Here is a 17,280-nt window from a genome sequence, read left to right on the forward strand (position 1 = left end):
ATTTTTATGGGGAGGAAGGGGAAAGACTTGCCAAGGGGCTAAGTGGAATGATAAATTGCTTGCCCATTGAAATTATGGGTATCCAGTTTCTTGCGTTTTGCAGCAGCGAGAACAGCTGAACAATTTTGTATTTACAGGTGCACAAGAGGTGCATGCATGTGGGCAGCTCAGCTCTTACCTTGCTTAAGAAGGAATGCAGCAAAAAGCAGATTTGACAGCTGCTTGATCAGTCAATGTTAAGAGGAAACACTTTACACTGAACTGTATGGCAAATAGAAATAACATCCAATAATGATAACTCAAAGAGCAAAGTGACTAGGAAAAGCAAATGTCCTGATCAGAATATATGTAAAGTTGCAATTTCACTTTAGGCTGCCTTATCCTCTATGATATCTGTGTCATCTTCTCACTCCCCCAGTTCATTGCTCGAATGGCTCTGCCACCTCCGGATCCACAGTTTGTTCTCAGAGGTACTGGTGCTGCAGTCCACACTCTGCATTTTTCCTGTGGCAACCAAGAACCTGATGTGCCCATTCTTTTCTCTGGGTAAGTAAACCAGGATTTCTGGCTGAGTTGAGCATCGTATGGACATTTGCTTTAAAAACGAAGTGTATTATTTAGATAAATTTTATCTGGAGAAAACAACAACATGCAAAACTGTCTTATCAGATTGTCTTCAGTGGTCACACTGAAAGCATTTGTTCTTGCTGCCAGGTCTGAGAATGGGTTTGTCCATGTCTGGAACCTGAAAACACACAGGGTGGATGCAGCACTGGATGGCCATGGAAGAAAATCTGTATACTGTGTGGAGACAATGGGTGATAAAGACAGGCTCCTCAGGTTAGTAAAGCAGGCAAAAACCAGTGAAATTCTTGTTTCTGTGATGTATAGGATTGAAGAAGTAAAAAAAAATCTCTTATTTCTGGAGTCACTGGAAGTCTCTCCAACACATATAGAAATGTACAGAAGTACAAAAATACAGAAAAAAAGTGTAGAACAAAAAGTGGAAAAAAGGATACAATTAATTGCTTTATGATATATGTGAGACAACGTCACAACAACTTGGGGTCCATAGTGTCCTTATTACTGCATTGAGATCAGGTGAGGTCTTTCGGTAAAGGAAATACACTGGGATCTGAAGTTGAGAAATGCTTCACAACTAGTTCTCAGGGAAGATCAAAATTGATATAAAGAGTTTATAAATAGAGGGGAGGGGGAAAAAAGGTAAGGAAGGAAGAGTCAGAGATGGAGAATGGAAAGCTGAAAATGAGCAAGAAGGCTGAGTTGTACGCCTTTGCTTTGTTGCAAAATATCTTGTGTTCTCGTTTAGCAAGGGAATGTCAGAAGATTTGTGTACTTTGGATTAGACAGGTGATCTAGAGTAGATGCCAAAGTGTCTGTATGACTAGGAGGTGTTCTGACATGTTTATCTAGAGAAGACATCTCTTATAATATACAGTGGAACTCATTAGCATTTATATTTGTTATCTGCTTAAGTACAATTATCAACACTCTCCCCCATAAAATCGTATTGAATGAGCATTGTTTGTATAATTATAGAGTTCTTCCATACCTCTATTTTTGCTGTGTATATATATATAACAGTTCACTCACATAGCAGTGCAATTCTAAGACAGCAGTTACCTGTATTTTTTGTCTTTCTGTTTTAGAGCTGAATCACAACTCTTTCTTGCAGTACCACATTGTTTGTATGCCCAGTGCTATGAATGTTGTGACAGCTTATCACTCAGATGGGAATTTCTGTATTGATGTTGAAGAAGTCCCAACAGTCTATAGATTTGCATCTACCCCTGTTCGGGTTTCATGCTTCCATCGGGTGATACTGCTAATTAAAATAAGAAATGGATAAGGGATTTTTGATGACTCCTTGTCCCAGGGGATAACAATAGGACACATATCCTGTGCTACTGTGGTTTGTGGATTGGAAACTTCTCCACAGCGGTACTTTGTGCCAGAGCCAGTGGGATCGTGTAAATGTGTAGTAATTGATGCTGTGCCCTTTGTCTGGCCTCCTTGCTCTTAACTGCCTGGGACCAACAAGCGGACTTTTCTGTGGGACGAGAGGTGTGCAGAGGAGTCTCTGCATGAGCTGCACTAGTACATCAGTGGTGCAGCCGCTGGTGCTTTGGTTTTGGGTGTTTTAACCACAGCATTTCATCATTTAATTCCTGCTACTCACAGCACTGCCAGTCCCTCTCCTGTTGAGTCCCCCCACACACAGAGTCATAACAGTCTTCTGTGCCCTCCCCGTGGCTGTGGGAAGTTGACCACTGAATAACTGTAGCTTTTTATTTAGCTTTGATGCAGTCTTTGTTGTCTTGCTCTTTGTCTTTCCGCTGTCAACACACCTGACATTTCTATTTCATTGCTAGGGAGAGAGAGTGTTAAATCTGTTACTCTCTGGAAACTTTTGTTTCCTTTAAATTAGATCTAATCAGTGGTAAAAAGTGAGTATTTTTATTATGAAAATGTTCAAATACTCATGAGACTTCATAAATTTATACGCACGTATAAATAACGTAACTGTTTGATCAAGTCTCTCTTCAAAAGGAAACATGACTAACTGTGACTGTATCTGACTGACACTCAGGTCCTCCCTCCTCATGGTAACTTTTGAACCTATTGGCTAGTTTTGCAGTCAGCAGAAGGGTGGTGGTCTCCATGATACATTTCATGAAAGACCCAATTAACACCACCACAGAAGCTGTATTAAGCTCACTCCTTTATGGCATGCTAAAGACCCAACCTTGAGATACTAACCTGTAGGAAGCCAGGCTTCCTCAGACCTGCTGCTCACGGGGAACTTGTTTTACTCTAACAGTCAGGGTCGTGACCAGAGGATCTGCTTGTGGGATTTGGCAGAGGGACGGACTGCAGTGACGGATTCTGTCTTCACGGAGCATGTGGGATTCTGCAGATGCTCTCTGTTAAAGGTGGCACAGGGACGCTGGCTAATGGCCATGGCAGCCAAAGCCCTGGAGGAGGTAGGAAATATCTCTTTTTCTGGTGCTTGGGAGATTGGTTTTGGTTTTGAAATGAGATAGTTCTGAAGGGGAAACATCATTGCTCTTAAATACTCTGCTCCAGAGAGGGCAGCACAAGGAACCTTTGGGGGTTCTTATCACCAATTTTACCTGCCAGAAAGATGACTGAATTATATAACTTATGCTCTAATAACAAGGATATCACCCCAAGATTTGTCTGACATTTAAGTGTTTGCAGCTGCTGCTGGTCTTTCATGTGCAGGAGTTTTGAAAACTCCTCTGGTGCTGCTGAATACTGTTAAAGGGGAACAAGGGTCCTTCTGGGGAACTAGTGGTCAGAAAGTCTGTCATCAGGTGGAGGTACTCATCTTCCATCTGAAGCTGAAAGTCCTGTTTGCTGAGAGAAGGGGAGGCGCAGGTGATTTGTAATGTGGTATGTGGTCTTTCACCTCGGGCTAATTCTTTAACTGGTACTTCAGCTGGAAATAGTTGAATTACTATTAGCGGCCAGAGGTTTGCTCAGTGTGAGATAATTGTAGGGTCCATTTCAGTTCCTACTGGATAAGTCCACATCTAATGCCCATTATCACAGTGATCACTGACTGACAGCTTTGTTGGCAATTTCCACTTCGGCTTTGTAGAAATCGTATTTTTGTTTTCTTTGAAGGACTTTTTGAGGACATCACACAAAAATAAATTATTTCAAATACTTGACATCAAAATACCAAAAATACGAAAGAAAAGAAAAAAGTGGCATAATATGAAAAGAAATATAGCTAATTGTGAATTGTTCATGAGCATAAAAGGTCACATGGTTTTCTGGACTATAGGATGTGTATCTTGAAACTGAAAGTTGCATATTTTATATCCGAAGTAATAAGTGGGAATGGTGCCTGTGTTGCAAGAAAACGTGAACCTTTTATTATTCAGAAGTTAAGCATATATTTAAGTACTTTGGTGGCTCACAGCCAAAATGTTCAGCCTTTTACAGAACTGAGTAAGCCTGTAGACACAACCACTGTACCAGTAAATACAACCATTCTAAGTCTGGTACCTTGTTCTGATCAAACAAAGAACTCTCTCCGTTTTACAGCAGTGCTCAATAATATTTAAGTTAAACAAAATTGACAAGTACATTCTTGTGTCAGCGGAGAAGAGTTTTTGCATCAGGCAAAGAGTGCACACACACATTCTGGTAATGAATTAAATAATCATCTGATCCAAAGAGAAGACATTTACCCCAATGTCTCTTACAGCTCATCTCTGTTTCATTTTCATGTATTTGCTTGGGCCCTGCAAACTGATAATGATTTGCTGTCTTCTGAGGTAAGGGTTCCACTCTGTGTGTGAACCTTTACATTAGAACTGTGTCAGGTTTCAATAAATTCACATAAGCTCCCATAATATATAGTGCTTCCAAATAGGCAGCACTGTGTGAGACACAGTACATTTGCAGCTTATGATTAAAATTAAGACTTAATAAGTGTTTATGCTTGGCTGGTGCCCAAAAAAAGAGTAATTTTGTCTTAAAGCAGGTTCAGTCCATAAATAATGAGATCTGAACAGGCATTTATTTGTTCATGATTGCATTTAAATCACCAATTATGAGTTACATGCCGTTTTCTTGCCAATTTGCCAGAAACATGTTAAAAGCTTTATTAATGTGAAAAAGAAAAAGGGTGTGTTTCCTTGTGGCCAGTTTTAGCCACCCAGGAACACTATTAACCTCAGGCAAAGGCAAATCTTTCTCCTATTAAGCAAAACCAATATAAACACAGAACTTCAAGTTTTAGGTTACAGTTGTCAAAATATATGAAATAGTATTTATTTCTAAGGCTCAGTTGCCTCTAATGCAGACAGTCTCTGGAACTGTCAGTCTAGCATAGTCAGCTCATGCCTGCCTGCCTTCTGCAGAAAGCTTTTCTCATCGTTGTGTTTTTCTTTGTCCTTTGCAAGCCCAACTGTAGCCCTTGTACCAGTTCATCCGTTTTTAATCAAGGTAAAGCAAAAGAGTGTTCGTTTGGCTTTTTTTCTTTTAACCTGAAGAAGTGCATATATCACAGCACACTTATCCTTATTACGTAAACGTTGCAGTTTCAATCTTGTCCAGGAGGCAATGCCCTTTGGAGAGCCAGTGATGAAAGACACAAGAGGAGGGCAGGTCATCTTCATATTTAGAGCCCGTTTCCTGTGATAGCTAAATTGGTCATTATGCTGATAGCAAGAAAGTTGCCAAGAGAAAAGCATCTCTTGTTAAGAGTGTAGCTCCAAAGAACCAGAATTCCCAGATGATCAAGCTTTGGTCTGTTCATAGGTTTGGTCTACATATTGTATGGCTCTTTGCTGTAGTCTCCATTCCTCAAATCTGGAGAATAGTTTCCTGCTCCATTGCTAAGTGGCTTTAGAAAGTGTTCTGTAAATTGTGTTTAGTACATTGTCGACTTGCAGTCCTAGAGTGCAGCTGGCTTTTGGCAGGCTAGCTGACAACCTCTAGAAATAGGAAGATGTTCTGGCAAGCTTTGAACTAAAGGTATGGGACTGGAAAGCCATCGCAGCTGCCGTGGCCTTGATTGATGGCTCCCAGAGGAGCCATATTTGTGTAATACCTCATCTCAGATGCTTAAGGAAATTCACATGGCTGGGGCTGTCCAGCAGCACTGCTGAGCTTTTGCACATTCTGAAATCTGAATTCTGATACTGGATTTATCAAATGTTTGAAGTCCTTTAATTTTACAAGATAATGCAGACCATTGTTTATTTACTTAAAATAAAAGATCACCTTAGTGATGAAGTATGCATTTGAGAAACAGTGATGTTCCTGGAAGCGCGTTTTTGATACCCAAGAACTTGTATTTCTCCATAGTTCCAGGCTTGAGAATCAGTCCAGAGTGAGGCACTTCCTTGTCAATCAAGAGACTCAAAACCTTCCAGCGAAGCTGGAAGCAGTGGAAGCTGCTATGTAGACAGAGCGGGCGTTTAACACCATATTGTCTGACCCCGTTTTGAATAGGGTCAGGCAAGATTGTGTTAGAAATACCTGTATACCATCACCGCTCCAGCCTGCATTAGCAGGTAATTCTGGGTTTACATTTTGTTAGTACTGTCAGCCAATAAATAAAAAATCCACCTTAGATCTATACATTGGCTATATTTTCATGCAAGCTCAGTGTTACTGTGACAGAACAGAGGAGACAATGCAAGTGTCCACAAATTAATCTAGAAAAAAAAATAGCAACAGAGATGGAGAAAGGGGAAAGGGAGAGGAAGCAGGGAAGTGCTTTCAGATTAAGCAGTCTGCAGTATTATCTAGTGTGTGCACAATATCATCTTCTGTATGGAAACAAGAGTATAATACAGATTAAATAGCAGAGTGGAAGGAGAGGATGTGTTCATTCTAGCAGTTTTGTCTGGTCTTTCCTAAAAGAATGCATTTATTTAGATGGCTGTAGATCCCCCTACAGCTCCAACTTTAACACGCATTCCTCAGTTTCCTCCAGACAGTTTTTACTGGAAGAGCTTATACTAGCCGTAATCACCTTAAAGGACTTGTGCTTTTAACAGCAGAATTTTGACCTGGAGCCTGACCAAATACTCTTGTTTTCCTGATGTCAGGTTCAGGTTTTGGAGCTGCCATCCAAGACATCAGTCTGTACCTTGAAGCCAGAGGTGGGTGCCAAGCTGGGCATGCCCATGTGTCTGAAATTATGGCAGGTAAGGCAAGAGCGCCTGCTAATTGTGAAATGTTTTCCCTGTGATTCATTTTATATGAAGTACATGAATCTTTCTTCACTTGGATTTTGATTTATTATCAAACCAATCAAGTAATTATACTATTAAAGGGGGGAAAGATTTGTGAACATCCTTAATGTAACTTTCAGAGCTTTCCAAGCTTTAATGGAAGATTTGCAATTGCTCAGGGAAAGCTTTGTATCCTTAGGATAGATACGGTTTTTGCATCAATCAAGAGGAAAATGAGTGACTTACCAAAGCCAGTTGTTTGATATGGTTTCTCGCTGCATTAAGAATGATGAGAAATGATTGGGTTACTTAAAAACAGTGATTTTAATGGCAGGTTACATTCACTTCAATGCCCTCAGGACAAGGAAGCACTCTATGAACATTTGTATTCCAGACATACAATAGGAACAAAATATTTATGGTTGTATTGACTTTGGACAAAAAGGTAAATAAAAGCATTAATGAAAAACTGCCACATTTGCAGAGTATTCAGCAAATAATGTTTATGGGGTGCCACCAGTGAAAGACAAGTAATACAAAAAGGTGGCAGCAGAGGGAGGAAGGAGTTTAGGTGATTGGCACTAAGTCTCCAAAGAATTGGTGGCAAACCTGATTCCCAGTTTAACCCCCTGACCATATATAAGTTATAGGTGTGCAGTTACCATCTGAGCTCATTTCAAGTATGTTAATCATTCCTGCAGATTCATCTGAAATTTTGTATTGGTTTCAGTTGAAACAACTATCAATCAGTTGTGAATCTGAGGCCTTAGTGCCTTCACTCAAGGTCTTGTACCAACTGAAGTCGAGAGGAATTCAGTTGCTGACTTCAGACAAAAGTAGGAGAGGCCACAGTTCAAGTCCCATGCTGTAATTAAAAACTAGGGGAAAAAATAGAAGGAAAATTAAATAGACTGATTAGGTTTTTATTGAACAGAAAGTTCCTCCTAAAAATGCAATCCGTGTTCAGTACTCAATGAAATTAATGGGGCTTTCTGTCTCCTGGACATATTTTAATAAGATGAAAATAACTGAGGAAATGTTCAGTGTTGAAAATTTTGTTGCCTGTATAAAAAGTCCTCTGTCTTGACATATTTTCTACATGCATTAATATTGCTATTCCTCTAGGAAGCAGAGCAGGTGCAGAGTCTTAATTTTATGTAGTTTTTAATTTTGTTGCCAGTGGGGATAAAGCAGAGGACTGGGAACTGGGAGAGGTAAACTATTCCATGCAAATTCTGGCTGTGGGAAGTCACCACAACTTCCTAGACTGCAACAGGCTAGGATAGATAATCCCGTACAGTCTCACAGCTGTATTTGCTCTTTTACGAATGTGTGCAACTCGGTTATAAAGAACGGGGGAGGAGGATACTCTTAAGGGCAAATAATTGTATGTGGTGTACCAAAGTGATGCTCTATGTTGTTTTGTGGTTTTGCTGTAAGTGGCTCGCCGAATAACCCTGTAACCATAAAAGCAGAAGAACGCGAGCTACCCCAGCTGCACCCCTTCCTGAATAGAGGCAGTCCAGGATTTCTTTGTACATTACTGCATTGGGCAATATAGACATACCCAAGAGATGAGCACTCCCCAGCCCATCGTTATGGGCAACATGTTGCCTAAGAGACTGTTTGACGTTGCTTATGGCACAATAAATTAACAAGTTGAAACAGAAGCTGACATGGAGAGAGCCACATAATAGTCTGAAGGAAGTATGCTAAGGGTTGTTGTCCAATAAGAGTTTGGGGGCTGCAGCTGGGTATCGTCATATTTTTCTGCATGCCAATAAAAAAAAAATCCATGTATGAGGGAAACAACACACCTTACCAGCAGCAGCATGAATTAGAAACTTTACTATAGAGCAGAAGGAAATTGAGGCTTGTAGATTAAACCTGACTGGCTTCTAAGCAGTTGAAAAGCTAGTGGCTGTTGGTTTGAAACTTTATTTTTTCTCATTTTACTAGGTCTGTCCTTAGATGTATTAGTCCATTCAATGGATTTTTTTCCTTCTGAAGGTTCATATTCTTAACTACATTGTCCCTCCAGCTTCACACCTTCCTGCTATTACTAATTGGGTGGGGTAGGATTTGCAGGAGTAAGGATAGTCTTCCCTTAATTCTTTTTCACTCCTTGGGGAAGGCATCATGTTGCGTAATGGTGCAAACAAATAATTCAACAGGAATAATACATGTAGAAACTGGAAACGCAGAGTTATTACTTTATATAAACTATAGCAATTATTGCTGTTGAGTTGACAGCAAATCACCTTTTCTTCCTTCCTTGACAGTTACCCAAATGCAACAACAAAATTTTCTGCTCAGGAAGAACAATGATTTATAATTTAATTTTTCCACTGAAACCAAAACATGAATGGTGAAGACTTTTCACCAGAAGTATCCGTTATTGGGAACTGAAATAAATGGGTCGTTGTGAACCACTGCTTGGTGAGTCCAGGCATCAGACTGAGAGCTCCCCTGATCTTTCAATAGCTTTTATTGTTTTAAGTTCGAGTATATGTACTTATTGAAATATTACACTTCATATGGTTAGGGAAAGTCAGGAAGAAGAAGCATGCGAGAACTTCATTTCATAGAAAACAATACTTAGTTTTTAAAATACACGTCTTAGATCTCACCTGCAAATCACTGGTTTTCAAATCTAAGCTAAGATATCCACAGCACACAACAACAACAAAGGGTTTGCTTGGCATTTCTCATAATGCTGAGCACTTACCTGTCTTTCTTATCTTAATGAGGGTTATGAGCACCTATAAAATCTGGCCATCCCATTCTGAGTAAGGCAGAGGAGCTCACCCTGCCCATCCATATCTTGTTTCTTTGGCTAATGAAAGCTGTACCTTGTGTAGAGCCCCAGAACTCTGGAGGAGTCATGTGCTCATAGAAGATCAGTACAAATACTGGGGAGGGGTGGGGGTGCTCTATGCCCAGACTGAGGGATTTTTTTAAACTTAATCGAAATACCTATGAAATACTTTGTTTTGCTTTGAAGGTGTTACTCTTTATTAAATATAAATAAAAGCAGGAATTTAGTTTCATTCAGATTTTTTTTTTTTTAACTTTTCCCCTGGTATTAAAACCAGGTAATCTTCATCCAAAATACCTTATAAGCTAACATTAATTCACATATATTTGACATATATTCATTCATTGCTCTGATGTTATATTATTCTAGCAAATAAAAAATTTGATAGAAAAATTGTACACAGGTCTGGGCATTACGACACCTTCTTTGTGGGCCTTTCTAGCCAGAGCATGCTCCCTACCTTTTCAAAAGAAAAGGGATCTTAAAGCAAGGAATGAGACTCCTGCAGGAAGGATCCCAGGTGTGGGCAGACCTGTTCAGAAAGATGATGTAGGGGACTTCCCCTTAGTTTCCCTCTTTTAAGGGGCAATTTTCTTCCCAGCTCAGTGAGTTCCATTCCACATTTAAACACTTCTTTAGGCTGAATAAATCTGAGAAAGAACATGAGGCTTTTACCCAGCAGTCTTATTACCTAGACCACCCATCTCTTGTTAGTTTAACTCCCCCTAGAACAAATAATAACCAGTGGGAGAATAGTCTGGACCATTAATAGAGGCAGTGAGCCTTTGGCCACTGCGGATTTGTATCATGACGTTGACAGCCAGCGAGTTTGAAGAACCTCATTGAACAATGTGATGCCAATAATTAATTCTTTATAAATGTCCTTTACCTTTATTTTGAACTGAATACCAAGCAAACAAATCCTGTAGGATCAGACAATGTTTGGAAAGAGCTGAATAAGCTATTGGATGCATTTCTTAGGGTAAGATGTCCCTGCATGAGGTGGTTGTAATCCCAATGTCTATTTTGCTGTTTCTTCTCCCATTAAAGAAATCACTGGCATTAACAGATGCCTGGTTTTTGGTTGATTTTCATTAGGGATTTGCATCTTCACTCACTTAACCAGTTACTGCTTACGGGGTCATTAGTCTTTTGGCTGGAGCAATGATGAATATTTTCCTTAAGTGTGACATGTAATCTAGTAATGTTCCCTTCTTTGAGTTATTTCAGAGGCTTAAATAAATTAGGTGTCTGCCCAGGGTGCCATGCCCTTTGGCCTGTGACATCATTAATCAAAATAGCTTTCAATTGGTTACAGTGGGACTCGGGCGCCCGTTAACCCCTTGGTGACTCACCCAGAGATTCCTGACGAGAGGTTCAGTGTTTACCTTTAAGCACTGTGGTGCACTTGGGTAAACGATCCCTGTGTGTAATCCTACACTTGGCAATGTGAAACTGGGATCTTTAAGCATGGCACCTCTTTCAGGGTCCATAAGAGTTTGTATAACTTGATAGTAACTCAGCTGCGCTCAGTACTTTTTTTTAAGGAGCACAAGCAAAGTTCAGGCCATGAAGTAAAACTTCTGAAAACTTCAGGCAGCCTTTTTTCACATGTGGTAGAGAGCAATAGTTTGGATTTTCAGAGAGAAATTTTCCATATGTGTATATATATGTATGTTTTAGATACGTATTGTATCTATAAAACATAAAATATTATATGTAGATATAAAAATCGTAAGTGCATGTCAGCAGCTACCTAGTAATGCTTTCTGTAAGTGGATGGACTATCAAGATTTCACGTTCAGACTTCTAAACTTTTCTATACCAGTCAGCATTTTCATTTATTTTCCTGGTGCTTGGACTGAAACCTACCTGGTTTCAGGATGATAATTTTCCTAACAGACTATTTACTTTTCAAACAATTTTACTTTTCTCTTGATCAGCTCAACTGTGGTTCACAACCTTTGCTTCTGGCTGGCTATGAAGATGGATCAGTGGTCCTTTGGAATTTGTCAACGGGAAAAGCGTTGAGCCAACTTGTTTGCCACCAGGAGCCAGTGATGAGCCTTGACTTTGACTCGGAGAAGGCCAAGGGGATCTCGGGCTCATCTGAAAAGGTGCTTAGCATCTGGAGCCTCAATGAGCAACAGAACCTCCAGGTCAGGATCATTGGCCCTCTAGTGTCATTTATCCCACTTTGCACTAACAGTTTGATAGACTAAAAAAATATTTAGTCATGAAGAGGAGTTGTTGCAGATCTCTAGCTAATTAATCACAGACTGGTTAGAATGTCTGTGCTATGTGACTAGACTTAGCAAAAGATGGTGAGGATTTAAAAAAAAAAAAGAAAAAAACCTCTCTCACATGTTTCTGGTTTTACCAAAGTCGCAACAGGCACACAAGCCTAGCATTACTCAAGCCATTGCCTCTGTATCTTCATTTATCACGTTAGTAGTATTCAGCTCTCGGAATGTTCTAAACATTATAAATGAGTTATAAAAATGAGAAACAAAGGATTGCTTTTCCAAAGGTTCTGCTTGAATGGATAGAGGTTTCTTTGCACTGTGGGAAAGACAGAAATATTCCATGAAATACTTCACAAACAAAAGGAGTAGGAGTAGCCCAGCTAGCACCAGGACATGAGGTTTAGGCAACCACCTTCCTTTGGCACCTTTAGAGCCAGAGACAGAGAAAATAAGTTAATTGGATATATCAGTGCGTATCTGAGATACACATACCTGGAAAGACTGGTTTAGAAGGAGGTCTCATAATCACCAGTTCAGGCTATGCTAGTGAATGGCAATAAATATTGCTTAATCTAGACAACTTTAGCAAGTGTTCCAACAGTGCCAAGGGGTTAAGTAGGTTTTTAACTAGGTGTGGAAATGAAGTGTGTAAATAAGGCTCATGAAAATTAAACCGGCCTGTGCATAGCCTCTCCACTGCTGAGTGCTTTAACCTTTTTTAAAGTGGCAGTTGTCCCCTGAACACAGAATGAAGAGGACCTGAACCAGCCCCTCTGCCCCCATGTCATCCTTGAGAAGAGAGCTGCTGGATACACCAGTTCATGGAAGAACAGCAATTGCTCTTCCAGCTTGGAGATTTTTTTAGGTAGTTTGGCAAGCTAATGCTGTTTTCTGAATGGTGTTACAGGAAGAAAAAAGCAAATGCTTGGACAGCCAACAGTGACGTGTCACCTGGGGGACACTGTGAGGGTGTATAATCTGTTCAGCATCACCACAGATGTAGCAGTATTGAATGGCAGGCACTAAGACCCAGTGCATGTAGTGTAAATGCACCCCACTGAGATGAAGTTTGGAGGACACGATGCTCACCAAGGAGAACGTCTGAGCTTTAATAAGCAATAAGACATGAAGTAAAAGAGGCACTCTAGACTCTGAATAAGTACCAAAGGCGTGCTAAGCAAATGTGCTAAAGAAGAGTTTCAACAAGTCTGGTACATAATTGTCATAGTTTGGTATTTTTTGACACATTTTCCCTCCCCCTGGCCCAGCCTTTCTGTCACTGTTGGCACACCTCTGTACCTGGTGTCCTTAGCTCAGGGTAGCAGAAGGAAGGTGAGTAGATAAGTCCCAGTAAGAAACTTGGTATTGAGGCTAGTTTTCTAAGGCCAAGGTGTCAGAAATCTGACATCATGACAGGCTTCTTAAAGCTTCAAATACTCTGGTGTTGGAGAGGAAGCTGTTCCTTCATATTAATTATAGCATAGCTTTTTCCTAAATTCAAAGAAAATACTGTTCTCCACAGCACACTTCAGTTATGAGTTAACCGTAATGCAGGGGTACAGGGATGACTCATGGGAAAAATAAACAGTTGTTCACCTGAAATATTCCAGGTATTGTTTTCCACAGGGTATTCACATTCCCAAGAGATGCAGGATTAGTTACGTCTTCAACACATCACACTGAGAGATAGTAGCTTTTCTCAGAAAAAAATTAAATGCCAAGTATTATAAACTGAAAGTAATGTTTCTGTGCTTCATGCGTAGTGTGAACGCTTTAATAAAACGCATCTTTCATATGACCACTAGAGATTGTCAAGGACATAGATTAAGTTTTTTTCCACTATTGCATTAATAATATAAACCAGATGGGGATTTTTTTCCCTGACATTCCAGGTACCTGAGGTAATAGTAGATGTTGGAAAGCCACTCAGTGGCACATTATTTTTATTCTAAAAGGTTTTAATAAGTAAACGTGGTACATAGCTATCTGCCGTTGGAGAAATAATGACGCAATGATGGTACTTCAGCTCTGTTTTAAGTGGCAGTGTTCCAATGTGTCAATGAATAGATGATGAAGGTAACTTCATAGCTTATTGCTATGGGGAAAGTTTGGTGTATTGTCTTCTACAAGAAAGTTGCTGAAATCATCACTGTAGCAAATGACTGGATTGGTTATGAGCCTTCTGATTTGGACAAGATAGTGTAATTATGTGATGATGTTTGTGGTAGGATGTAGGAGGTAAACAGCTTCTGCAGGTGAATAAACAAAGCAGAACTAAAAAATCTGATAATCACAGAAGCTCCTTTGTATATGACAAGAAAAATAAATTTCTATAAGCTGTAATATAAGTATGCACACAAGTTTTGTTGGTTGGGTTGCTGAGGCTTTTCTCTCAAATGCTGAAGCTAAGGCTGCTGCTGTCTTGGCTATTTTTCTAATAAGAATAGGGCTTAAAGACATGACTTGGGTGTAAGAGAGGGAGATTAAAAAAAAAGAAAAATCATAGATAGCATGCGTTAAGGAGGGAAGGAGGGGTGAATAGCTGTTGGCCTCAGCATGGCAAAATTTCTTAATGCATCTGCTAGTAGATGCAAGTGTCCTTGGTCATGACTGGCTGAAAGCAGCTCACCTGTTTTTACCTCTTTGTTTTCTTAATTACAAGCTGGTTTTCTGGTTAGGAAATGATGTTGGTATGCGTTTGACTACAGTAAGTGACTGGATGGCACAAATCCTGGGCACTAGGATTTCATCTGGCTGCATATACCTCGAGCAGGTTGTTCTGCTTTGTTTTTCTCTCTCGCGTCCTGTATTTGCAGATCATGCACAAATGCCCACTGTTCCCTCATGTTCCATAGCCAAAAGGCATCACCATTATAGGCTTCATTTTCAAGTTGTAGCTTGCTGATGACATGCAATTTTTCCCAGGTACCCTGATTTTGCTGTATGGATCTTGCCCACATAATTGACAGTAATGATGGGAAGCACCACGCCCAGGATTGGTTATAGCCATTAGCTAATAATCTCAGTTACAGAGTAAGGCCCATCTTACGTTTGCCAGGCTGGTGATGTAAGTAATAAATCTTTCCCTTGCCAGTAGGCATACGCCAACAAAAATCTCACTGAAGCCACACTACATTAGCTTAACTGGGGAGTTTGGAAGAACATACGTCCTAGCAAAACGCACAGGTTTTACGGTAGCAGCCCCACAAAAAGGTCCACATACAACCTCATACTGTTCATCAGGCTTGAGCAAAATTTGCTGTCCTCTGTTCTGAATCAGTTGTAGACATATTCATCAGGTGCTGTTTAAAAGGGGAATGTACAGAGCGTGCAAGAAGCACATCAAGTTTCAGTTAGCCTTTTTTTCTCATCAAGTTGTGCATCTCTCGCTGTTTGAGTAAGTAGCTGGGCAGTTGTTACGTAGTTGAAAAAGAATTGCTTATAGCTTTGTGCCTGTAAGATTCCAAGATGCGTTCAACTGCATCTGAAACCAACTTTGACCAGCATTTCTGGAGTTTTAGTTTTCATACGTCCAGTATTATAGTTAAAATTATCTGCAATGAATATATTCTTTATAATCCTGTACTAACCATGCATCATAGAATGTCCTTCGAGGAGGAAAGCTACTCAGATGTAACATGCTTGTCAATCCTTTCCTGCCTCAGAAAAACAGAAAACAACACACAGCGTATTAAAACCTGCACTGAATTATATTAAGCTTTGGTACAAGATAGTTACACATTCAGTCTTAAGTGAATGGTGGCATTAATGTATCATTTCCAATTGTGCTTATAAATAACAGCACTTCAAGGTCAGCATACATGCAAAAGGTTTCTTCTGCATTGTGACAAAAGCTAGGCTATTTCAACATGCACACGTGTGCATGCACACACACACACGCTCTGGTGCGTATACTGTATGTGTTTCAGAGGTAGACCGCTGACTAATACAAGTTATCTGAGGTGAGAACAGCGAAAGTGTATTTTATTGAGCTTTTCCCCAGGGCTTCAGGGGAAACGCATGTCAGTGAAGTGAAAACTTTGCTTCCCAAGGCCTCAGTCTTGTGCAGCCCCAGTGCCTCCTGAAGGAAGCTAAATGCCTTCCAATTTAATTGTGCCCCTCAGAAACTGTGCCCCAGTAGTCTCCAAACAGTAACAAAAAGCTTCCAAGATTGAAATCAATAACTTGGTCATAATCCCCTTCTTGGAATTTGGTGTAAATAAAAGTCTCTTGGGAAGGAGTACTAGAAATACAGATTTCCTGACACTGTAACCTAATTCCTGGAAGCATTCCTTTCTCAAGACTGTGGTAAATGCTACCACAGCTTACTGGGTTTTTTGTGAGGGGCCACAGTAGTAGAAGTAAAGTAGCAGGTAGTTTAAACATCAGCTCAGAATCGCAGCATGGGAATATTGCAGAAGCAAGGAAAATATCTGGCCATAGCTCTGAACATTGCAGCTCATGCAGGAATAGCTGGAAGAAAAGAGCAAAGCTGTGTAGTCTGGTTCTTAAAACCTTGACTCAGAGCTTCACTTGTGACAGAATACAAATAGCTTTAAATGCAATATAAACTAAAAACATGCAAGGGCTGCTTTTAGTTTTAGAGAATGGTGCTGGATACAGATAGGCTCAAGTTAAGGTCTTTTTCATCTCTGCCTATAATTGTTCTCACTTAAGGCGTCATCCACCATGTGGTGAAAAGCTCCATACTGCCCATGTGATACCTATGTATATGGGTGGGCACTATACCTTCTAAAAATCACAAAACATTTCATCTGTTTGTTTTAAACAATTAGAGCTCATATATAACTTTCTTACACAGGTTTACAAAACACACAAACTTGTCAACGCTGGCATATCTGGTATCACCATCCGTCCAGACAAGAAGATTTTAGCAACAGCAGGATGGGATCATCGCATCAGGATCTTTGGCTGGAAAAAAATGAAGCCCTTAGCAGTGCTGGACTACCACACAGCGACTGTCCATTGTGTGTCCTTCTCAGATCACAAAAACCCCGGTGAGAGACTACTGGCAGCTGGCTCAAAAGATCACCGCATCAGTATCTGGTCAATATATACTCAAACGTGACATGTTCTGCACTGTCATAGACTAGGAAAACAGGATTGGTGGAGCAATTCTTTACACCTGGATGTGGGGAAGCAGTAGAATGTATTTTCAGGCTGAAGTAAGAGTTCTGGGTTAATTCTTATGCTGCTTGTTCAAGCTGCAAGTTTTGTTTTCCAGAGAGGGAAGTGGATTTTTAAAATGCATAACAAGCAAAGCAAGGCCAGTCACAAACGAAGACACAGAACAAGTCAATGAGTTCTGCTACAGGTTTTGCAACAGCTTTTCTTTGGCAGGTTGCTTAAATAACTTGTGCCAATATCTTCTGTGGTAAAAAAGGACTGGAATCCCTCAGACTGCGGTGGGGGCAGAATATATCTGTTTGTAAGTCATTTATATATCCAAGAA

The 17,280-nt window shown here is 40.2% G+C and overlaps 1 protein-coding gene across 1 annotated transcript; it reads left to right on the plus strand.

Annotated features, from left to right (window-relative positions):
* Positions 1-430: 430 nt before the first annotated feature.
* Positions 431-17,091, plus strand: GNB1L (guanine nucleotide binding protein (G protein), beta polypeptide 1-like). The gene is made up of 6 exons (XM_009888120.1): positions 431-546; positions 715-840; positions 2,843-3,005; positions 6,618-6,716; positions 11,505-11,720; positions 16,630-17,091. The coding sequence occupies exons 1-6, from the start codon at positions 431-433 to the stop codon at positions 16,894-16,896; spliced, it is 987 nt and encodes a 328-aa protein (XP_009886422.1). The 3' UTR covers positions 16,897-17,091.
* The last annotated feature ends 189 nt before the right edge of the window (positions 17,092-17,280 follow it).

This window comes from Charadrius vociferus, unplaced genomic scaffold, assembly GCF_000708025.1.
Source record: "Charadrius vociferus isolate BGI_N301 unplaced genomic scaffold, ASM70802v2 scaffold326, whole genome shotgun sequence".
NCBI classification, from domain to species: Eukaryota; Metazoa; Chordata; class Aves; order Charadriiformes; family Charadriidae; genus Charadrius; species Charadrius vociferus.

Coding starts and splice junctions, on each gene's coding strand:
- GNB1L (XM_009888120.1), top strand. CDS start 431: ATGGCTCTGCCACCTCCGGATCCACAGTTTGTTCTCAGAGGTACTGGT. Junction 841..2,842: donor GATAAAGACAGGCTCCTCAG/GTTAGTAAAGCA, acceptor TTACTCTAACAG/TCAGGGTCGTGACCAGAGGA. Junction 3,006..6,617: donor CAGCCAAAGCCCTGGAGGAG/GTAGGAAATATC, acceptor TCCTGATGTCAG/GTTCAGGTTTTGGAGCTGCC.